This window comes from Lepus europaeus, chromosome 10 (assembly GCF_033115175.1).
Source record: "Lepus europaeus isolate LE1 chromosome 10, mLepTim1.pri, whole genome shotgun sequence".
Classification (NCBI taxonomy): domain Eukaryota; kingdom Metazoa; phylum Chordata; class Mammalia; order Lagomorpha; family Leporidae; genus Lepus; species Lepus europaeus.
Window position 1 is genome coordinate 19,197,624 of NC_084836.1, and position 25,412 is coordinate 19,223,035.

The 25,412-nt window shown below is 41.7% G+C and overlaps 1 protein-coding gene across 1 annotated transcript in view; it reads right to left on the reverse strand.

Annotated features, from left to right (window-relative positions):
- Window positions 1-19,825, reverse strand: part of MYBPC1 (myosin binding protein C1) — a 105,538-nt gene extending 85,713 nt beyond the window's left edge. Inside the window, exon 1 of the mRNA XM_062202444.1 lies at window positions 19,651-19,825. Within this exon, the coding sequence (XP_062058428.1) occupies window positions 19,651-19,825 (175 nt within the window). The remainder of the gene's footprint in view (window positions 1-19,650) is intronic.
- Between the last annotated feature and the right edge of the window lie 5,587 nt (window positions 19,826-25,412).

The following is a 25,412-nucleotide window of genomic DNA, read 5'->3' on the forward strand; positions in this document are numbered from 1 at the left end:
GCATGGCCACAATAAGATGCTATTCTCCAAAGAGTTTTCTCCCCTTCAGTACCAGTTGACAGAAAGCCCACGAGCAGTTGAGAGATGTGCAGGTCAGTGTGACAAGCAGCTGGGGAGAAATCCAGAGCTTTTATACTGCCTCGGAACATCAATCACGTTGGCACCTCCCTTCTTCAGCACGAGGATGCTGGGACTTGACAGCTTTGGGGACCTTTCTCCCATCTGTTGTCTGCACTCCACTCTCTCGCCTACTGGAAGGCATCTCCCGTCCATCTCATGTGGCTGATGAGAACACCTCTAATTTCTAAATTCAGCTGCAGCCTCGTGCTCCTTCTAGCTGTTCTCTCGCTGTCTGACAGATGCATGTGCCGACTCAGGAGTGCAAAACCCACTGGATGATCAAGAATTAAACTAAACGAAAAATCAGGTTATGTTCCTCCAGCCCACGGTTTAGATCGCAATAAGACTAGAAAGAAAATCTGTGCTTTTAGATGATAACTTTTATGCTCCTGTTTTTCATTTTCATTAGTTCCTGATTATCAGGCTTGACACTTTTTGGCTTTTACAATATTGACTAGTCAAGCCAAATTTCTAAACGGAATGTCTTGCTTCATTTTATTTTCCAAGAACAGCCGAAGTTTCTAATAAGGCATATGTAGCATTTGCATTTTTAAAATTTTCTTTAAGAAACTTACAGAGCATATAACAGAATGAAGCCACAGAACATGCTACAACACGGATGGAACTTCAGCATACTATGTGATGTGAAGCCAGACACCAAAGAACACATGGCCTTCAGTTCCATTTACATGAAATGTCTCGGCCAGGCAAATCCACAGAGTTAGAAAGGAGATTAGTAGCTGCCCGGGGCGGGGAGAGCTGGAATGAGAGGGACTGAAGTGCATATGGAGTTTCTTTTAGCGGTGATAAAAACGTTCTGGAATTAGACATGGGGCATGGTCGCACAACTTTATGAATATAGTAAAAACCACTGGGTTGCACACTTAACAACACATCAGGCACAGACAAAGAAAATGAAATTGACCCGTTGTGATTCAAGATGGCCAAAGGACTGAAGATATTGGTTTGGCCACTTTCTCCCCAGAAACTCATGGAATGGAGGGAAGAATTCAAACCACCAAGGGACCAAAGTAAAAGCGACTCCTCACTTGCTTTGTTCACATGCATGGCACCCCAGGAAATAGAACTGAAATTAGTCTGTGGGAAAAGATGTCTACCCACATGCCTCTCTTGTATGTGCTTTTGAGGTAATTTTTCAAGAGACAGAGTGATTTATACTGAACTAGACACACTGTCTCGTTTTTAATTTCCCTTGTGGCCCGGAGTGCAGCTGGTCAGACTTAGCTCTACCAAGCTCTGTGCCAAGCTAACTTTTCATATAAGGATGGAAACTCAACTTGGAACTCAATAGCATCATGCTTTAGCTATGTGGGGTGAGGGCGAGGCAGGCCAGTCAAGACAGTGAGCGAACATCTCCTGTAAAGAAAGCTTCCGGCCACACAGTACCTACTGGCACATTGCTGGCTTTTTGGAAATATTCTTTTGCTCTTCGTTGCCTGACAGTTCCCTGCCAGTCAGGAAACGGCATATTCTGAAGTATAAGTTAGTGGCTTGAAAGAAAGAAAGTGACTTTCCTGAGCCCATTATGAGAGCGTCAATTAATAAAGAAACCCCTTGGAGCCTCGTGCCTTTGGGGCATGAAGCCTTATGGCCTCTTCCTTGCCTCTGCTTTCCTACCTGCATGCCTGCTCCACAAGGCTCCTGGCCTGCTCTCTGCCTGAATATTTTGAACAGGGGCTGGCATTGTGGTGTAGCGGTGAAAGCTGCCACTTGTGATGCCAGCATCCAACATGGGCTCTGGTTCCAGTTCTGGCTGCTTCACTTCAATCCAGCTCCCTGGTAATGGTCTGGGAAAAGCAGCAGAAAATGACCCAAGTGCTTGGGTCCATGCCACCCACGTGGGAGACCCAGAAGAAGCCCTTGGCTCCTGAATTCAACCTGACCCAGCCCTGGCTATTTTGGCCATCTGGGAGGTAAACCAGCAGATGGAAGATTCTCTCTTGCTCTTGCTCTCTCGCACTCTCTCTCGCTCTCGCTCTGTGTGTGTGTGTCTCCCTCTCTCTCTCTCTCTGTAATTCTAACTTTCAAATAAATAAATAAATCTTTAAAAATATTTCTAACAAAAAAAAAATAAATGAAACCAATGAAAGAGACGTGGACTGTGACTCTTTGGTTCTGTTTCTGCGCCTCTCACCAAGCAGCTGAGTTATTCTCAGGAAGTCGCATGCCCTTTCTGGGCCTGTTTCCTCTGGTGTAAAATAAGGGGCTTTAACCATGACCCCTCACATTGTGATTCCATGTGGGAAGTCCCTAAAAAAGAATCCTGGCTTCGGCATTCTCAGCACAGCGGACACCCCATATGAAAGGGACGCAGGGGCAGTGTCATGTTGCAGAGGAATGTCTATAGTGAGAGGCAGATTTCACACATGCCACTGAAGAGGTGCTGTGCAGAATCTCCTGCGGGCTTTTAATGTGCTGATCACTTTACTGGAGCAAATGTGTGCCAGGAAAACTGCAACCCACAGGGAAAGCGTGCTGTGATCTGGGGAACTTTTTGGTAGTAAAAGACAACTACAAAAAGACAAAACGTTGTTGGAAGGATTGGAAGTATGGACAAATTGTAGGAGAATTGGTTATACAGTGTTTCTTATGGTTAATACAATAACTTTTTAAATTAGAGTATTAAGTGGATGTGTGATTTTCCCAGGACTGTATTGTTTTAGGAACAAATAACCCCTAGGAGACTACTTCAAAAAGTTGAGAGAAAATGGAATTTAAGAGGACTTTGAAATCCATGCACAGATTTTTCAGAATACATATTTTCCTCAAACTTTTTGAAGACTGCATATTTAGGATCTTAAACATCCATCTAGAAATTTGAAGACTCGTTGTCTGTACTCTTGGGAAGGGGAAATGGTTAATAGACCTCTTCTTTCTTCCCCTTTTGTTAAATACTTTATAAGATTTTTTTTTTCTCTCTGTATTATTGTGGATAAGTTTTGGCTCAATACCATATAAAACCATAAAATTAAACAGGTGAATCACAATAGAAGTATCTCTGACAGAAAGCAAATTCAAAAGCAAATAGTTTTGGTTCATTATCTTTGTTCTACATTGTTGTCAGGAATCCAATCTCCATCTTCCAGGTGACCTCATGATCCAAAATAGCTGCTAGTGCTCTAGCTACTACAACCACATTCCAGATAGCAAGAAAGATTTAAAAAGTCTCACTTTCTCTATTTCAAGGAGCCTTCTTTAAGCCCCGCACAACATGTTTACTACATTCCATGGGTCAGAACTTGATTTTATGGTTGTCTGGCTGTAAAAGAAAATGTAATCTTTCATTTCCAGTGATACCAGGCTCAGGTAAAATTTGGGATTTTGTCCCTAAGAAGACAAAGGAGAATGGATGTTGACTAGGTGAGTGTCAGTCTCTGCCACACCTTTCAAAAAACAAACCAGAAACCAATAATGTTCCTTGCATCAACAAAAGAGGGAGAAGAAGCACAAACAACAATCCAGCAATCACACCCTCTCCCCAGCCTCAACCTACTCTAAGGTGTGAATTGGGTCTAACTTTCCTTGTGTTTATACAAACACATGCAAACTTACATATTCAATGTAGGAAGTTCATCAGATTTATGAGTGAGACCATATACTACTTATAGTCTCCAAGTTTGCATTTTTCATTTAACCTGTCATAGACATTCCCTCATGTTAATATCTACATAGACCTAACTCAATCTTTTTAATTACTAAGTAATTGTTCATGGTATGGACGTGCCAGAGTATGCCACATTTTCTTGATTACATCCCCCTTCAAAAAATATCTTCATTTATTTGAGAGGCAAAGAGAGACAGATACACACACACACAGAGAGAGAGAGAGAGAGAGAGAGAGAGAAGCTCCCATGTACTGGTTCACTTCCCAAATGCTTGCATAAGCCTGGGATTGGTTTCACTGGAAATGCCATTCAGGTCTCCCATGTTGTGGCAGAAACCCAATTACTGAAGCCATCATCATTGCCTTCTAGGGTTTGCACTAACAGGAATGTGGAGTCAGGAGCCAGAGTCAGGACTAGAACCCAGGTCTTCCAATGTGAGATGCAGGTATCTTTTAAAGATTTAATTTAGATCAAATGCCTTCCCCTAATGACATCCTTTTGATGGTCATTCAGTTTGTTTTCAAAATTGATCACCACAATTACCACTGCAATCAACATCCCCATAAAGTAACAAGAAGGGAGGTTGGCATGACTCCTGTTAAGCTGAAAGAAAAAAATAAACTTCATACAATATATAAAAATTAACTCAAGAAAGACTAAAATCTAGAATTTAGGGTAGGCATTTGACTCGGAGATTAAGTTGCCACTAGGGATATCTGCATCCCAGATAGGAGTGCCTGGTTTGAGTCCTGGCTCCTCCCTGCTAACACGCATGCTGGAAGGCAGTAGACGATGGCTTAAGCACTTTTTAGCATTTTGTATGCCTAGTGTTGCTATGAACATCTATTTGTCTGAGTATCTGCCTTCAATTCTTTGGATATATACATACCTAGGAGTGGAAGTTTAACTTTTTGAGTAACTGTCAAACTGTTTACTTGCAATTGGCTTATTCAGATTTCACATTTCTTCTTGACTGCGAGGAATTTGAATATTTCTAGAATTTGCACATTTCATCAAGGGTATCTAATTTGTTGGCATGTGGTTGTTTGTACTATTCCTTTATAATCCTTTCTCTACCAGCAGTAATACCTCTATTTTTATTTCTACTTTTAGTCATTTGCATCTGTCTCTTTTTCACTTTGTTAGTCTAGTTAAAGGTCTGTCAATTTTGTTAAACCAACTCTTGGTTTGATTGTCTCTCTCTATTGTTTTTCTATTCTTGGTTTCATTTATCTCTGCCTTAATCTTATTATTTCTGGGTTTTTCCCCCTACTGGTTTTGAATCTATTTTACTATTCTTTTTCTTGTTCCTTAATACATACAGTTAGGCTATTACTTTCAGAGCTTTCTTTTTTTAATGCAGCTGTTTATAGCTATAATTTTCCTCTTAGCGCTGCTTGCAATGCATTCTGTAAGTTTTAGTATGCTGTATTTTTTGCTTCAATTTATTTCTTTTTATTTTCCGATTTCTTTTTCAGTTCTTCTTTAACCCTATTGGTTAAAGTTTAATTTTAGGGGCCAGTGCTGTGGCATAGAATGTTAAGCCTCCCCCTGCAGCACTGGCAACCCTTATAAGTGCCAGTTTGAGTCCTGGTTGTTCTACTTCCAATCCAGCTCCCTGCTAATGCTCCTGCGAAAGCAGTGGAAGATGGCCCAAGAACTTGGGCTCCTGTACCCATGTAGGAGACCTGGAAGAAGCTCCTGGGTCCTGGCTTTGGCTTAGCCTGGTCCTGGCCATTGTGGCCATTTAGGTAGTGAACCAGCAGATGGAAGATCTTTCTCTCTCTCCTTCTCTTTATGTATTTATGTATTTCTGCCTTTCAAATAAATTTTTTTAAAAAAAAAAGTTAATTTCACCTTTCTCTTAATTTTCTAGTAGTCCTTCTGTTACTGATGTCTAGCTTCATTCAGCTGTGGTCAGAGAATATATGTGTGATTTAGACTGAAAATATTTATTGAGACCTGTTTTCTGACTTAACCCATGTTTATACTGGAGCGTTGCGTGTGCAAGCTTGCGTACTCCACTGTTGTTGAGTGGAGATTCCGCATATGTCTATTAGGTCCAGTTGATTTATAGTGTTGTTTAGTCCCTTTGCTTCCTTTCTGATCTCTACCTAGGTGTTTTATGCATTAGTAAAAGCAGGGCATTGAAGTTCCCAAGTATTATTGTAGAACTATTTCTCTTTTCCTTCTGCCAATGTTTGCTTCATATATTTTGGGCCGTTTGCATATATACATTCAAAAGTGTTATATCTTCTTTATTAATTGATGATTTTATTAATGTATGACTTTTTAAAAAATATTTATTTATTTATTTGAAAGAGTTACACAGAGAGAGAAGGAGAGGCAGAGAGAGAGAGAGAGAGGTTTTCCATCCGCTGGTTCACTTCCCAATTGGCCGAAATGGCCAGAGCTGCCCTGATCCGAAGCCAGGAGCCAGGAGCCAGGAGCCAGGAGCCAGGAGCCAGGAGCCTCTTCTGGGTCTTCCACATGGGTGCAGAGGCCCAAGGACTTGAGCCATCTTCTACTGCTTTCCCAGGCCATAGCAGAGAGCTGGATCGGAAGTGGACTTGAACTGGCGCGCATAAGGAATGCCAGCACTCACCCACAATGCCAGTGCTGGCCCCAATATATGATTTCCTAATTGAAATGTATTTAGTCTGATGTTGATGCTGAACTCTATTCTTTTCTGGTAATAACTAATTCTCAAACCTGAATAAACTGATTTCTATAAAAATCATTTCTACCTAGTTGATGTATTTCCAATAAAATATTCTTTATGCTTAATAATTATTTGCGGGGCCGGCACTGTGGCGCACTAGGTTAATCCTCTGACTGTGGTGCTGGCATCCCATAAGGGCTCTGGATTCTAGTCCAGCTCTCTGCTGTGGCCCGGGAAGGCAGTAAAGGATGGCCCAAGTGCTCGGGTCCTGTACCCGCATGGGAGACCAGGAAGAAGCATCTGGCTCCTGGCTTCAGATCAGCATAGCTCCGACTGTAGCGGCCATCTGGGGAGTGAACTAACGGAAGGAAGACCTTTCTCTCTGTCTCTCTCTCTCTCACTGTCTGTAACTCTACCTGTCAAATAAATAAATAAATAAAATAAAATAAATAATTATTTGTTAGTATTATCCTTATATTGCTTTAACCCATTGTATATGAAAATCCTTGTAACAACTTACATTTTAGTATATCTTAACACTTCTGAAGTCTTATAATTGGGGCCTGTGTTGTGGTGTAGCTGGATAAGCTGCTTCCTGTGACCTCTGGCATCTCAGATGGACACCAGAGTCCCTGCTGCTCCACTTCTGATCCAGCTCTCTGCTATGGCCTGGGAAAGCAGCAGAAATGGCCCAAGTGCTTGGGCCCCTGCACCCACATGGGAGACCCGGATTAAACTACTGACTTCAGGCTGGCCCAGCCTTAAGAACTTGTAGATATTTGAAGAGAACCAGCAGATGGAAGATCTCTCTCTCTCTGTCTCTGTCTCTCCTCTCTCTGTAACTCTGCCTTTCAGCTCAATAAATCTTTTTTTTTAAAAAAGCCTGATGATCACAGAAAAAAATGTTTTTAAAATTCATATATATATATACATACATATATATTTTGCAGCAGAGAAATACAAAGTGAATATTTTCAATATCTAAATTTTTTTTTTTTGACAGGCAGAGTGGACAGTGAGAGAGAGAGACAGAGAGAAAGGTCTTCCTTTTGCCGTTGGTTCACCCTCCAATGGCTGCTGCGGTAGGCACGCTGCGGCCGGCGCACCGCGCTGATGCGATGGCAGGAGCCAGGTGCTTCTCCTGGTCTCCCATGGGGTGCAGGGCCCAAGCACTTGGGCCATCCTCCACTGTACTCCCGGGCCACAGCAGAGAGCTGGCCTGGAAGAGGGGCAACCGGGGCAGAATCCGGGGCCCCGACCGGGACTAGAACCTGGTGTGCCGGCGCTGCAAGGCGGAGGATTAGCCTATTGAGCCGCGGCGCCGGCCTCAATATCTAAATTTTTAAAATACTTAATATTTAAGGCAAAAAATTGTATTGGATGGAAGACATCCTGTGAAGGAAGTGGAATATTTATTCAAGAAGAAAAAGGAACAATGTTAAATGTCTGGTGAAGTCATCACAGAAATTTTAAAAAAAGAAGGGAAGAAACAAGGGAGGGAGGGAAGAAAGGAAGGGAGGAAGGAAAGAAGGAAGGAATATGGTGGGAGGGAGGGAGGGAGAGAGAGGGACGTATCATTATATTCTTAGAATTGTATCTATAGGCCGGCGCCGTGGCTTAACAGGCTAATCCTCCCCCTTGCGGCGCTGGCACACCGGGTTCTAGTCCCGGTTGGGGCACCGGATTCTGCCCTGGTTGCCCCTCTTCCAGGCCAGCTCTCTGCTATGGCCTGGGAAGGCAGTGGAGGATGGCCCAAGTGCTTGGGTCCTGCACCCGCATGGGAGACCAGGTGAAGCTTCGGATCAGCAAGATGCGCCGGCCACAGCGGCCATTGGAGGGTGAACCAGCGGCAAAAAGGAAGACCTTTCTCTCTGTCTCTCTCTCACTATCCACTCTGCCTGTCAAAAAAAAAAAAAAAAAAAAAAAAAAAGAATTATATCTATGAACTACATGGAATCTGTTCTCTTTACATTAATAAAAATTACTTAAAAATTTTCAGTGGCTAAAGAACATATTTGTATGCTGTTAATATATTAGAGTGGGCATCATATTGAAATCGGAGATGACCCCCTTGAAATCTATATGAAAATGTGGCCCTTTAAGGTTCCCCAGAAGAGGTAGCTGGGGTGCCACAGATTCTACCAGAATTTGGGGTGCCATACGATATCACCATGTGCTTATTAATAAATCCCCAATATTAATAAGCCCAAGAGGGTTCTTGCCTAATATTTAGAGAAGAATTCTAAATACCGGCATCCATAAACGAGGCAGCATGGTACATTTTAAGCCTTTATTTAGTGAGAAAGATGCACAGGAGAGTGAGAGCTTTATAAAGGGAGAGAGATAAATCTGGGTTCATACTGAGCACTGGGGACCAGCCACGTGGAGGAGCATTTAGGCCAGGAAGCCTAGGGCTCATGGCCCGAAGACCACATGCCTTGGAGGCACAGGGATATAGCAAGCCCCCTCCTGGCAAGAGGCCAGGGCGGAAGAGAAGGGGCCGGGACACACCCTGTCCCAAGCTTTTAACCCATTTCCAAAGGGGAGTGGTTAATTAACTTGATTGGCTGGTGGGCACCCAGGTGTGGCCAGGTAGGGGCATGAGGTCACACAGGGGAGTGGTGAAGGTATCAGGTAGGGCGTGAGGTCACACAGCGGCGTGGTGAAGGCATGGTCTTCCAGCTCACAAACCTAATGGATTTTAACCTGTATGCCTGCCTACTTCAATATCACTGTGACATTTTGATTACATGAAAGATGTTTAAGATTCTTTAAAGGTAACTTTTACAAAATGCTTGAAAATACAGTTTTAGCTATTTTTTTCAACTTATGATAGAAAATTTTGAATATCTATTTGGAAATGTTCAAAAATTTTCCAAAAAAAATTTAAAAGGCACTGTTAGTTAGTGATGCCATAACAAAATACCATAGAATGGAGGCTTTTACAACAAAAATGTTCAGAATTCTGGAGGCTGCAAGTCTGAGATTTAGGGCACCAGAATAGTCAGGTTCTGGTGAGGGCCCTCTTCCTGGCTTGCCTATGACTGCCTTCCAATGGTGTCCTCTCATGGTGGAGAGAAAGAGCAAAATCTCTACTGTCTTTTATGAGGGCATTAACACCATTATGAAGAGCAAACCCTCATGACCTCTTCTAAGACTAATGCCCCAAAGGCCTCACCTCCAGATATACGCAGAGCGGGAACAGGGCTTCTACCCTGGAGTCTGTGAGGGATACAGTCTAGTCCAATGCAGGAGGTCAGTGAATAAAACAGCTTCAGACCTCTGTGTACATGACCTTTTGGTAGAAAACAGGAACTAAGTGCAAGGGGCTCATGGATCTGAGTGGCTGCCTCTCCCCCTGCTCTTCCCTCTTTTCCTTTGCCTGGCCCTTGAGGGGGACTTTGCCCAAGGTTCAGCTCCTGGCCTCTGCTCCTTGAGTACATTTTCTCCCCTGGTGAGCTAATCTCCTCTCACATTCTCAGCTATGAATGTGTAAACGACTCCCAGGACCCCCTCTGATCGTGATCCTGAACCTCTACTTCTGGACTTGAATATTCCCTATACTAAATATGTAATTTGACAGCAACAACAATGGCTAGAATTGTTCTAGTTCCTTCCAGATTTTTTTCTATGCTTCTTTTGGGGGGAGTTTTTGCATTTTAACTAAGCCACAAAAAGCAAAAGTCTAGGATCCAAAATAAAATTAGTTGAAACCCCGAAGAAAGCAAGTTATCAAGTATTTTAAGACTTGAAGAATGGCTCCACAGAATTACTACTAACATTTTTGTATCTGCCAGTTAGGCTTTCTGTGAACTGCATTCTTCTGTGTGGAAACAGGGAGGAAGTGGAAAAAATGATGAAGGTTTGGTGAGTTTGTAAAAATTTAGCAGAGTTGTGCTAATGCCTAAGTGAATTATCATTCTCTCCCCCAACCTGCCCCCACTTGTGTGTGTGCGTATAACGTGTTCTATCTGCAGTTGTAGCTACCAAGACAGTGATGGTTCTATCTACTACAGTATAAGCTGATATCATGCGTACTTGATATTTCAGTTTAGCACTTCAGTGAATGGATGATTAAAGAACAGCTTCTTCCAAACACTTTATGGAAATCCACTCCCTTTTTAAAAACTGTTACACAAAATGTGTCTGGGCTCATCATTCTTGAAATGAAAAAAAAGAAAGAAAATTCCTTCTTGAAGTTCTTTAGTGTGACTTTGAGTTTTATTTCACACCCCGTCCAAGTTCATCCTGGAAGACTTGCGGGCTATCAATAGAACTCTGCTCACCCCCCTTATTTTAAAGCCGAAGCATGTTAAGCCCTCTAAGCCGCTCCTCACAAGACATACCCTTCATCTCCCAAATTAGTCCTGGTGCCGTTGCTGGCTGCCTTCCAGGACTCAGATGTTCTTTTAAGCTTCATGTCCCACCATACACCACGCGGTAGCCCATTCCTTTGCCTTAAAATCTCCTGTAATGTACAGCTCCTGACACATTTCAGCCTGTATGTCTTCTCTGCTTATAGGACTTGTTGGAAAAACACACAGACTTTCCTAATTCTGATGAATGTAGGTCATATAAAAATATATGTGTTTTCGATGAGAAACGAAACAACAAAAAACACACAAAGAATAGTGGAATTCAGAGGTCCATGGCCTTGACCCATGATTTCTCACCTTCAGGTCTTTGGGAGTACCACTCCCTGCAGCAGAAGGGCAGCCCTTCCTACTGCAATGGCTCAAAGTCAATCCATTTTAGAAAAATAAAAACACAGGTGACTTCCTCCCACAAAGCTTCCCTGATGTTCCAGCTAGACCTCAGCTCTGACTTCTCAGAACACGGCATGCGTACTCCTTGTGTGGTAATTACGTCTTGTTTACCTTACTGTCTGTATTCACATATATTCCTTATCGTTTCAACCAGAGATCTGGTTAGCCCATAAGCTAACTCTGTTGCAAATAAGTTTTGTTTGGTCTGCACACTTGTTTCCTATACAAAAACATGAAAATCATATAAAATATTAATGTCTAGCTTGTCTTGATAACAGTGGGTTCAAATAGAAACAATACACTGTGATGCATTAGAGACCACCCAGTTGCTCCCTGGGCTTCTTCCTTCATTTGTGTTAACTGCTTAAGTCAGGTGTGCACTGGAGTTTGCAATGCTTCATCTAAACTATTCTTGAGGCAAGATCTTGTCTTAGTCATTTTCATAGTTCATAGTTTGTAGGAATTTGTTGGAGAAAAAAATATGCAAGTCTTCTTTCAAGCGACTTTGGGTTATGTCATTGAGTCCTGACCAATTCCTCCCACTCCTGCCTTGTTCTTACACCACCTAGAATCTATCAGTAGGTATCTATCCACCTTTTCTTAGGTATTGACAGCTTGGAGATGAAAAAGTAATGAGTGCAGCATCCTGCTCCTCCACATAAGGAGGTAATTGCAAGCCCATGAAACAATCTGTGGGCAAGATACAACCATAATTTCAAGATAGCACAGCTAAGTCCTTAAGAGATGAAGCACTGGAGACAGACAGACTTGAGTTAATACCTTGGCTCTACACTTAGAATCCTGTGGTTTCGGGAATTTTAATTAACCTCTCTGAGCCTTAGTTTCCTCGTCTTTTCTGGCCCCTTTCCAAGGTCTAGATTGGAGCAATAATTTTATCTGTCCCACAGAGATGTGAGAGGATTAAATGAGCTACCATACATAAGGTCCTCGGCACAATGTCCGAACGTGGTTAAGAGTTCTGCAGATGGAAGAGGTTATTATTGGTAGCTTAACAGTCCAGAATCATCCATGGTACATTCAGGAACATCTAATCGGTACACAAAACTCACCATGATCCCTTTCCCACCCAGTCTGGATCATCAGGCAGTTTGCTATACTCTACCAAAAGTGGTTCCTTAAAATTCAGTTTTCTCCATGTGTGATCGCTGAGTCTGTGTGGGTGTGACGGAAAAGATCAGTTTATCACTAGGAGTCCTTTTGCCCTGTGGACATGTAAAGGCCAGCCCTGGGTCTACAGCTGCAGCTGCTATTTGTAGCCTATGTGATGAGATTCTGGGGCTCTGATTTATTTTCTGCCCTGTGCTTTTGTTTGAAAAGACCCTAGTCCTGCTCAGCTGCCCTGACCACTGCTGCTGCCTCCAGTGCCCTTGGTTTGCCTCCCTGGTTGAAGCTGCTTCTTCCCACAGCTCTCTCCCAGGAAATTCAAGAAAGGTTCAGAGAATCGAAACCCATGTTTTAATATTTTCACAGTAATATTTAGTATTCACTGTGCTCTTTGAGAGTCCTGCAATTCAAATTTAAAATGTATAATTGATTAATTCATTTAGACTTTTGGTTTAAGTTTCCCTGAGTTTATGGGAAGCATTATCATATCTCAGATTTTTTATTTTATACACATGGCAGTTAAGTATTTAAAAATTTCTGTACTTCATAAAATATTTTTTAAAAATGAAATAAATTAAATTTATAAAATCTAGACTGCTAGAGTGATGTGCTATTTTAGAAAGATAGTTTAGCTTTAACTAACTAGATTTGTAAATGGAAAATGATGTAAATGGGGTATTACCATATCTCCTTAAAAATGATAGCTAGGGGCCAGTGCTGTGACGTAGCTTGTAAAGCCACCGCCTGCAGTGCCAACATCCCATATGAGCGCCCGTTCGAGACCCAGCTGCTCCACTTCCAATCCAGTTCTCTGCTGTGGCCCCGGAAGGCAATGGAGGATGGCCCAAATGCTTGGGCCCTGCACCTGCGTGAGAGACCTGGAAGAAGCTTCTGGCCCCTGGCTTCGGATCGGCACAGCTCCGGCCATTGAGGCTAATTGGGGAGTGAACCATCGGATGGAAGACCTATCTCTCTCTCTCTCTCTCTCTCTCCTCTCTTTGTGTAACTCTGACTTTCAAATAAATAAATAAGTCTTAAAAAATTTTTTTAAAAAGTGATGGCTAAATTTTGCCAGAGGTAAAACTATGATAATTAGATTTGAACGCTAAATTTAAAAGCATAAAAATTAGGTTTATGAATGTATAATTGTAATAAGTTTAATAGCAGTTTTTTGTTCCAAAGTAAATTTCTGAATAATCTCTTATGCATACAGAAGTTTCCATAGCACGCTAAACTGTCCATGCATAGGAAACATTTATTATTTGTCATTTTTTTAAAAAGATGATTTATTTATTTGAAAGACAGAGTGACAGAGAAATATTTTCCATCCACTGGATCATTCCCCAAATACCCACAACAGCCAAATCAGAGCCAGGCTAAAATCAGGATCCAGGGACTCCATCTTGGTGGCCCACGTGGGTGGCAGGGGCCCAAGTACTTCAGCCATCCTCTGCTGTCTTCCCACACACATTAGGAGGAAGCTGGGGGCCAGTGCTGTGGCACAGTGGGTAAAGCTGCTGCCTTCAGTGCAGGCATCCCATATGGGTGCCGGTTCAAGACCTGGCTGCTTCACTTCTGATCCAGCTCTCTACTATGGCCTGGGAAAGCAGTAGAAGATGGCCCAAGTCCTTGGACCCCTGCACCCATGTGGGAAACCTGGAAGAAGCTCCTGGCTTCAGATTGGCACAGCTCTGGCCATTGAGGCCAACTGGGGAGTGACCCAGTGAATGAAAGACCTCCCCCCTCATCTTTCTCTCTATCCACCTCTCCTCTCTCTGTGTAACTCAAAATAAATAAATAAATCTTAAAAAGAAGAAGAAGAAGAAGAAGAAGAAGAAGAAGAAGAAGAAGAAGAAGAAGAAGAAGAAGAAAGCTGAATGCCAGAAAGTGGAGCAGCCAGGATTTGAACTGGTACTCTGACATGGAAATGCTAATGTCACAGCCTCTGCTTAACCCATAGTGGCACAAGCCATCCCTCTCACTTGTCTTATCTTTTTGGAAAACCAAGACTCTATGGCCAATCCCTACAGCGCACTTCATTTCAATTTATCTCAACACCTCCTCCCAGTCTAGCATGGTCTTATCATTGAGTATTCAGCAGTGAAGGACTTAGTATTATCCTCAAAGAACCTATATTTTACTGGAGAAACAGATGAGTAAACCATTTCCCTAGTGGCAGTTCACCACCTTATTACCCTCATGGTGACTGGATGAGTTGAGTATCTGTTCAATACCGTCTTGAAGACTAGAGCTTAAATACTTAACTGCCACCTGGCTATTGTTGGTCTACTGTAATCTATCAGTGACACCATGAACCATTCAAGAAGCCAGACATTATTTCTTCCACTGGTTGAAGAAGAGTATGTCCCCACCTGCATAAAAGATGCTTTAGAGTCAAAATTCCCATTAACTACACAGAATGATTGTTGCTTCTCATATCTTCCTTGTCAGGGTTGATAGTACCACCATTAACCCAGTTGTCCAAACCAAAAGATTTGACTCGTGTTAGTTCTACCACTCCCCAAGCTCTACTATTTATCTTCACCATCACACCATGGTCATTTCCCCTCTCACAGACAAAGGAGTATAGTAATTGTACATATAAACTGAGTGTCTGGTAGCCGGCGCCGTGGCTCAACAGGCTAATCCTCTGCCTAGCAGCGCCGGCACACCGGGTTCTAGTCCCGGTCGAGGCGCGAGATTCTGTCCCGGTTGCCCCTCTTCCAGGCCAGTTCTCTGCTATGGCCCGGGAGTGCAGTGGAGGATGGCCCAAATGCTTGGGCCCTGCACCCCATGGGAGACCAGGATAAGTACCTGGCTCCTGCCATCGGATCAGCGCGCGGGCCGTGGCGGCCATTGGAGGGTGAACCAACGGCAAAGGAAGACATTTCTCTCTGTCTCTCTCTCTCTCACTGTCCACTCTGCCTGTCAAAAATAAAAAAAATTTTAAAAAAAGAGATTAAAAAAAAAAAAACAAACCGAGTGTCTGCTCACATTCATATAGCTTTGCCTGAGTATGACTTGCTTCCCAGGACACACTCCTAAGCAGAAAATCTACAAAGTCACATCCTAAGTGTAGTTTTACAAAGTTAACCTAACTCTCCAACACTTCTTAAATTCTGCAGTTTGCATGTTGTCTTAGGCCCTCCACACAGGATTCTGCAGTTTGCATGTCATTTTAGGCCCTCCATACAGGACACTGGTCATCTCCCATGAAGTTTGGGTCTGGTCTAAAATCACAATTAGGGAATTCTAAGTTTTCTCCAGAGAAGTCCCAAAGAGAAGGGAAATCAAATGGGATATAATGATATCAAGATACTTCTTAGAACATACTATGCAAAGATTAAACACTTCCCCCACAAGGGTCCTTCTGATCCTCAGGGTTATGTGGGTGAGCTATCTGAATCTCCCAGGTTAACACCAAAAAGCAAATATTCCAAAACTGAAAATAGGATAACCAACTTGGAAAAAATGCCTGATAGTATCTGCAAAAGCTCAGTGTGGCCCAGCAAATCCACTCCTGGGTTTATAATCAACAGAAGTGCATTCTTATGCTCATGATATGTCTAATACAGCAATATCCAAAGTACTAAAAAAAGGAAATAATCCAATTATATCATGATTTATAATAGACAAATTATGGTGTATTCACATAAGACAATATTAGATAGCAATGAGAATGAATGCTATGGAGGAATCTCAACAAACTAATGTTAAACAAAAGCTACCAGATACAGAACTAATGTGTAATTCCATCTTATGAAGAACAGTCAAAACCAATTTTTACTGCTATTTGTCCTAATACTTCTCTATCTAGACACTGGTTACATTGATATATTGTATCATATTGAAGTATATACTTACAATATTATGTACCTTTCCACATGTATGTTATATTTCAATAATGTTTTAGGGACCAGTGTTATGACACACCAACCTCCCACACCAGAATGCTGGCTTCTCCATTTCCAATCCAGCTTCCTGTTAATGCACCTGGGAAGGCAGTGGAAGATGACCTAAGTACTTTGGCTCCTGCTACCCAGAAGGCAGACCAGAATGGAGGTCCTGGCTCCTGGCTTTGGCGTGGCCTAGCCCTGGCTGTTGTAGTCATTTGGGGAGTGAACCAGAGGATGGAAGATTGATCTCTCCACGACCTTGTCTTTCAAATAAATAAATCTTTTAAAATAATGATAATATTTTTAGTTAGAACAATACAATAAAATAGTTTAGCTATAAAAAGCAGCTCTCATGTTATAAAATTTGCTTCAAAATAGTGCAGGCAGCAAAACATTTGGTAGATTATAAATCAATCAAGATTGGCTCTGAGCTGATGGCTATGGAAGCCTGACTGGGTCATTATACCCAAAGAAGAAAGATTCACTACACTATTAAAAAAAAAAAAAAAGATTTATTTATCTGAAAGACAGAGTGATGGGGGGAGGGGTAGAAAATAGAGGTATAGAAAGATATCTTTCATTCCAATCTGGGTTTACTCCATATGAGACCAGGCTGAAGTCAGCCAGGAGCCTGGAACTCCACATGGGTAGCAGGGACCTAAGTCGTTCCCAGGCATATTAGCAAGAAGCTGGACATGAAGCAGAACAGCCAGGACTAGAACCAGCACACCACTATGGGAAGCTAGTGTTGAAAGTAGTGGCTTAACCTGTTGTGCACAACACTGGCCCTTCACTATACTAATCCCATATTTTAAATTTATAGTAGTAAAAATGCAAAAACAGGAACATCTTTACCTCTTTCCTGCTAATTATGACTGGGAAGAGGTTGTCCTAAGGAAGCAAAGGTACCTTTCTCCTCTTGCACCTGTGAATGTGAAATCTTCAGAAAATAATAATTTACTATAGGCCCCTTTATCCAATGTGATTAGATGGTGAGCTAATAAAAAGTATCCCATAATTTTAAAACAATAATATATACCAAACATTTTTAAGGTTAACAAATGTATATCAGTCACAAATCTTTTTTTTTTTAATTTATTTTGATAGATAGAGTTAGACAGTGAGAGAGAGAGAGAGAGAGAGAAAGGTCTTCACTCTGCTGGTTCACCCTCCAAATGGCCACCACGGCCGGGGCTATGCCTGTCCGAAGCCAGGAGCCAGGTGCTTCTTCCTGGTCTCCCATGCGGGTGCAGAGCCCAAGCATTTGGGCCATCTTCCACTGCCTTCCGGGGCCACAGCAGAGAGCTGGACTGGAAGAGGGGCAACCAGAACAAGAACCTGGTGCTCACATGGGATGCCAGTGCCGCAGGCGGAGAATTAACCAAGTGAGCCACAGCGCTGGCCCCAGTCACAAATCTCTTAAGACCTAGTTATTTTCTTTGTTAGATACATTGATTAGAATCCTTGTTATAACTTTTTAACTTTTTTCTATTTATTTTCATTTTATCTGAAAGGCAGAGAGAATGATCTTCCATTCTCTGCTTTACTCCCCAAATGCCAGCAACAGCAAGAGCTGTGCCAGGCCAAAGCCAGAAGCCCTGAACTTCCTCCAGGTCTCCTACATAGGGACAGGGACCCAAGGACTTGAGCCATCCCATCATCTGCTGCCTCCCAGGATGAGCCTTAGCAGGAAGCTGGATCAGAAGCAGAGTAACCAGTAATCGAAGCAAGCACATCAACAGGGGAGGGGGGCACCCCAAGTCATGACTTTACTGCTGTGCCACACACCTGTCCCCACCTTGTTATCATTGTATGAAATCCAATAGTTCTTAAAAGTTGAGCCAAAACTTAGTCGTATTTAAATCATCTGTGCTGGCCGGTGCCGTGGCTTAACAGGCTAATCCTCCGCCTTGTGGTGCCGGCACACTGGGTTCTAGTCCCAGTTGGGGCGCCGGATTCTATCCCGGTTGCCCCTCTTCCAGGTCAGCTCTCTGCTATGGCCCCGGAAGGCAGTGGAGGATGGCCCAAGTGCTTGGGTCCTGCACCTGCATGGGAGACCAGGAGAAGCACCTGGCTCCTGGCTTCGGATCAGCGAGAAGCGCCAGCCGCAGCGGCCATTGGAGGGTGAACCGACGGCAAAAAGGAAGACCTTTCTCTCTGTCTCTCTCTCTCTCACTATCCACTCTGCCTGTCAAAAATAATAATAATAATAAAAAAAGAACTTAAATCATCTGTGCTCACAATTCTTGGTTTTTAACATTTTTCTAAGTCTGTTGCTGTCAGTTGTTGTATCATATCTATGTTGACTTACTTTTTTTTAATCTACTTATTACTCAACCTAGTTTTTATAGAAACAGTCTTCACATTCATATTTCAGCTGTTTACTTAATATTTAATTAAATTCCAGTAATAAGAATAACTGGCATAAATAGATTTGGGAACAACAATACTCTTGATAAGCCTATAACTCAACTGGCAGAAGTGAGCCAGTATCCTTAAGTCCAGAATGCCAGTCAGTAATTTTTTTAGAGAGAATTAAGAGAGGAGTTTAATTTTGCCAGTCAGTTAAGCAGAGGTGGATAAAGATAGTTAAAATAGTAATGACTATTATTTCTTGACTAGTTACCATGACTCAAGCACTATGATGAGCATTCTGAATACATTCTTTTGCTTGAGCTTTACATTCTGCATACCTTATTCCATTTAATCCTTACAATAGCCCTAAATAATTATCCTTCTTATTTCACACAGAGCAAAAGCAAGTGTCAGAGAAGTTGAGTCATTTATCTATATCTATAAATACAGAGGAGCCAAAGGAGGCAGAGCTGGAACCTGCATTGTCTGTCCCCGATGCCCGCTAAGTGCCACCCGCTGTGGCACTCTGCTGCTTCTAGAACTCCGTCAGCCGCAAAGGCTGGGAAGAAAGGGCAAGACCTAGTCCATTACTCAGACTAGGAGGGCTCTTCATGACCAAAGATGTGCTCTGCTTGGAAGTCCCAAATCATCCATAGGACTCACTCAATGGAGAATGGGGCAAGAAACAGGGGGAAGCCAAGTGTTCGGCTTCATCCTCTCTTAGGAAATTGATTCTGAAAGAAAAAAGAGACAAGGACAATGTTGTAAACAGGATCTGTGATGTGTCTTCAGTGAGAAGTGTTTACTTTCTTTAAACACTTTCTGTGGATATGTTCAAATCTTTGCATGAATCAGACTCTTCTCTGCCCCAGCTGTCTTGCTTACATCACTTAACACAGTTAAATTGCCCCGATCTGAGGAAGGGAGAGAAAATGCTTCCAGTTTTAACCAGATGCTTAGAAGTTGCTCAGGAAACACGAGATGAAAGATTTCTTTTTGAGTAAGGCAAGTGGTTTGCAACCTGGTTACACAGTGGCATCTCCTAGGGAATTTTAAGAAATATCAGTTATGGTTTGCTGCCAAGTGTTCACATACAAAACCTTGGTCCTCGATGTAGCAGTGTTCAGAGAGGGTGGCACTGTTAAGAGTTAAGTTGATTAGGTCATTGGGGGTGCCCAGGTATCGCAGAAGTGGGGAGAGGAGGGGCTTCAAAAGTGGGCTGGTTCTCTCACCTCCTTCTTCGGCCACTTGACCTCTCCCTTCTGAGTGCGCCATTGGCCACTTCTTACATCTTCTACTAAGTGTCATGTGAGGACACAGCATGAGGCCTTCGCCGGATGTGGCTGTCCAATCTTAAATTGTGAGCTTAATAAACTTCTTTTCTTTATAAAGGACCTGGACTTGAATATTTTGTTGTGACAAAGCAGAGCAGAACAGACAATACCCACGTTGAGGCTTCACTGCCTTGCCCGAGTCTATTCTGATTTAGCAGGGGTAGAGCTGGAATCAGCATCAGTATTTTTTGCTAATGTCTCCCCAGGTGATAAACATGTTGCACCCAGGGCTGTAACCACAGGTCTCAGAAATCAGATTTTAAGGACCATATTCTGTTCATAAATCATATGAAAATACATTTTCTTCCTCATTTTCCAGTAAAGTCATCATATATCTTTCCTCCAAAATTTCAAGTAAAAGCTAAGATGAAATTTTTGTCTGTATCAGATTTGGAGTGTATGAGAAGACTTTTTAAAAAACACAATGTTGTAGCTAAAATACAAGAAAATGTCTGAATAAATCCTGGAGCAAAGAAATCAACATTATATAACTTTTTAAAAAGATTTATTTATTTTATTTGAAAGGCACAGGTACAGAGAAAGAGAGAGATCTTCCATCCAGTGGTTTATTTCCCAAATGCCCATAATGGCTGGAGCTGGGCCGACTGAAGCCAGGAGCCAGGAGTTTCTCATGGGTCTCCCATGTGGGTGCAGGGGCCCAAGCACTTGGGCCATCTTCTGCTGCTTTTCCAGATGCATTAGGAGGGAGCTGGATCAGAAGTGGAGCAGCTGGAACTGTTGCCCATATAGGATGCAGGTCTGCAGATGGCGACTTTACATGCTACATTATAATGCTGGCCCCAACGTTATATACCTTTTACAAGAAGAGTCACCACTTATTTTTGGTCCCCCATGTCTATATCATGACATTCTAGAAGAAGGAGTCAACCTAATCATGTGTTCAGCAAAATTAGAGTAAAACAAAATATTTCATTGGTCCATATCACCTAATTGTTTATAAAATACTTTTTAAAAATATTCTTTTAAATTTTTTCTAAATTTTCATTTTACTTGAAAGTCGGGAAGAGAGACAGCATGCACTTCTATTTGCTGGTTTGCTCCCCAAAGGCCAGCAACAGCTGGGCCTAGGCCAAGCCAAAGCCAGGAGCCCAGACCTCAGTCCAGGTATTACACACAGGTGGCAGGGACTCAAGTACTTGAGCTATCATCTGCTGCCTCCCAGGGTGTACACCAGCAGGAAGGTGGAATTGGAGTGGAGCTAGGAGTTGAACCCAGGCACTCAGAGGCTGTAGGCATCCCAAGTGTCATCTTAACCACTGTAGCTAAACAACTGCCCTTGTTTATGAAATGCTGTGTTATGAAAGACCCTAACACTAAGTTCTCTGAATTTAAAGAGAAAGGAGGAGACAGGAAAAAGATCTGGACTTTTTTTTTTTTTTTTACAAACTCATCTTTAATTCCATTTTCCTTGAACTTTATTTTTTTCTTTAAATATTTATTTGTTTATTTGAAAGGCAGGGTTACAGAGAGAGGGAGAGACAGAGACCTTCCAACCTCTGGGTCACTCACCAAATGGCCACAATGGCAGAAGCTGGGTCAATCTGAAGCCAGGAGTCAGGAGCTTCTTCCAGGTCTCCCATGTGGGTACAGGGGCCCAAGAACTTGGGCCATCTTTCACTGAGCGGCCCGGTCTTGAACTGGTGGCCCATATGGGATGCAGGCACTGCAGATGGTAGCTTTACCAGCTATACCACAGTGCCAGCTCTGATCTGGACATTTTGTTGTTGTTTTTTGTTTTTTTTGCAGGCCAACCATACCTTGTGTGTCAAACATATAATCTTCCCCCAGATCATCCAGAGAAAAATTTCACAGTGCTAAGTGATGCATGCAGTAGCCCTTTCTACTAAACCCACAAGCTCATCTTTCGTTCCTACTCTGAGAAAAATGTGATGTGCTTGAGTTGTTCTTTAAGAGAACAAGATGTCTGTCATTTCCATCTTTATAGAAAAGGCAAATCTTGATTTTCTAGAAAAAAATTTACATTTACTTGTATCCAATTTTTTTAAACTTTTATTTAATAAATATAAATTTCCAAAGTACAGTTTATGGATTACAATGGCTTCCCCCCACCCATAACTTCCCTCCAACTCGCACCCCTCCCACATCCCGCTCCCTCTCCCATTCCATTTACATTTAATAAAATAAAAGAGTAAACTCTTACATTGAGCTTTTCTGATTTCTTTTTCTAAGAAACCTGATACCAGCAGATAGGCTCTTGTTGCAACAGAAAGCAAAATGATGTGTCATCACATTTTTAAATATTATAGTATTATAGTTTGCTGTTCTTTTCTTCCTCTTTGTCCATTCTAAATGTGTATATTTATAGGTTTGGTGAAATGAATACTTCACATATACTCCCCCTATCAATTTTACATACTTAAGGAGATTTATAGAGTCATGTTCTTAAGCACAGCTGAGATCACTCTCAACATGACCCTTTAAGGTCCCAGCAACCTTGTCTTCCTTTCTATAAACTGGGTAAACCTGACCAACCTTTAGGTCTGTTATTTTCTGAGAGAAAGAAACAATTCTGTAGATTCAGAAAAGCAGTTTCCTCCTCCAGAATTTCCCAGTTTCTAAAGAGAAAGAGACACTGGTTGAGAGGCCTTTCTATGGGGGAAGATTCTTCATCCCAAAATAAACTCTTCCTTCTCAAGTTAGAGCCTCAGGCTTAAAGTCTCAGAGTCCTGGAACCAGAACAATACAAACATGGGATAAGATTAATGAGACAGGAGCATTTGTACGTGATGCGGTCATTGCTGATTTAGTGCAGGCTCAGTGACATGGTGGGAATGCATGAAAGTTAAGGGGGATTTTAGTCAACCATAAAGGAAGATGAGGTGCCATCTACTGGTGAAGAAACTGAAAATAAGTCAGACATTTTCCAGTTTTCCAACAATTCACTGTCTTTTTCAGGCAACGCGGTCTTCAGGAGCTGATTGTACAGTATGCAAATCATCATGTTGTGGTCATGATACATTGGAAATATGGTCTACCTATTTCACAGCCTGATTTGGAAACTGTGTTTTTCCATTTCTAAAATTTATTCTACAAAACTTCATGCACAAGGTGGTAAAGATCATATAAAAGGATGTTCACTATGTGGTTACTAAGAATGCAAGTCTAAAATTCATAACAAGAAGCTGATTAAATAGTATCTATCATCTATCTATCTAAATGTATCTATCTATCTATCTATCTATCTATATCTGATGCACAAAGAGATGACACATCCAAAGGAGATAGTGGTCATCAAAACAATTGAAGTACATATTGACAGGGAGTAATATGTTCAAGATATGGCAAGGGAAATAAGTAAGTTGCAGAGCAATATTATATCATGATCTTGTTTTGCTAATGAATCATAATAATAATATAGACAGCTATTCATTTAAAGTAGCAAGTTTTAATTTTTCATATCATGTATCACTTGTAGTCAGGATACATGCAAATTAATAAAAATAATTTTAAGAAGAAAATGAAAAATTTGGAAAGTTTTATCTATTTAATATTTAATTATTTAAATTTCCTACATTCTTAAAAATTTTTTTAATGTGGGCTTATATAGTTGCTTCCTCTTCCAGGAATTTATTCAATAAAAACACTTGCAAGAGATGGCAAAAGTTATATAATATCATGTGGATACTGAGAAGATATTGGAAGGCTATAGAAATGTTAAAATCCCATACAACATAGAAAAGGAAAAATAAATCACCTGAAGTTCCATTACCAAAGCATTCAGTGCTGTTGATACATTTCCTTCCTTCCTATGTCCATTTCATACTATTTTGGACACAGGTATTTTGTGTGGTGCTTTTCTGCATTGTTACAATAACTATAGAAACTGCCCAATTTTAAAGAAATGTCCTCTTTTTCATTTCACATGATGCCTCTTGATATAATTTAGAACAAAACATTTGCTATTTTCTCTTCCCATTCCAGCCCATTCTCTTTGTTAGCCTTGTTTAAATATTGTTTACAGGTTGCCACCAAGAATAAAGCTCCAGTATCTTCCAAAATAGAGACCAAGGAAACGATCAGATTTCTTTAATATTCAACTCAGCACAATGACTTGGCTGACGGAGCACATACACACTGAACAGCAGCACACGTGGCCTTTTGTGTAAAAGCCTGGTTGAAAATAATATGATTATTGTGAAATCTGATAAACTCCAAAAATAAGATCCTTGGTTGAAAGAAAACCAACTGGGAAGATTGGCTTGAGCTGTTATGAATCCAAGTGAAGAGTTTAAGCCACTTGGAAAACTTATCTGGAAGAGAAGTACTTGGTAAGTCCAGCTTATGTACTTTTCTCTATAACTGACAGGGAGACTCCCAGTAGATTTGGAAAAACAAAAATAAGGGGTTTATGCAACTCCAAGTGTTGACGGAAAATTTTATTCAAGTGCCTGGCTTGCCTCAGAAGACAAGAGAGAATGATCAGGATGACAACGATGACAGGTCAAAGGCTTGTGGGTTTAGCTACGTGCAGCCCTACTGTATTACACTGGAAGTTATTTTGGGACAGTCACGAGAGCACTTGAACCCTGAACAAAGAACCTCTCCTTGCCTTATCCTATTGCAGATTGGTATAAAGTGTTTCAAGTGTCCAGAATCTGATGCAACTGTGAAACCCCAACCAAAAGGCTAATGAATGAGGGTCTTTCCATTCTTTTGGCTTTACAAAGTTCAGTATTCCAAACCCATGCTTGGCCCCACTTTTCTATAGTGTCTATAATGGTCCACCTAAGGGAACATTTGACCGGACTGATGACACACACAGAGTAGGCGTCTGGTTTAGCTGGTGACAGATACAGTAAGAAAATCTTAGTAACTGCAGTTACACTTGGTTTTAGCCAACTCTGTTCTCATAGTTGTGCTCTGGATACTTGTGGGAGTTGAATTTCAAAAAGGAAAAATAGCATTACCAAGAGCACATGCCCAAAGCCAGTGTACCTTGCAGATAAGCAATGCAGGAATAGTCAAGCCTTCAAGCCTTTCCTATGACACATACAGGAGAACAAATTTTAAATGATAATAAAGAGGGAAACACTTAAAAAAAAAAAAAAAAAAGGACAGGGGCCGGCATTGTGGCGCAGCAAATTAATCCATGACCTGCAGCACCTGTATCCAATATAGATGCTGGTTCGAGTCCTGGCTGCTCCATTTCTGTTCCAGTTCCGTGTTAATGCATCTGGGAAAGCAGCAGAAGATGGCCCAAGTCCCTGGGCTCCAGCACCCACATGGGAGACCTGGAAGAAGTGCTTGGCTCCTTGCTTCAGCCTGGCCTAACCCCAGTCATTGCAGCCATTGGGGAGTAAGCCAGTGGATGGAAAACTCTCTCTTTTTCTCTCCTTCTGTCTCTGCATTTCTGCCCTTCAAATAAATAAATAAATCTTGAAAAAAAAAAGGGACAAATCACCCAGACTTAACTGGACAACAGCAATATCGCCACAAGTTCAATGTTATTCAGTATCTGTTCTGGAACACATCTTGGTGCAGATTAG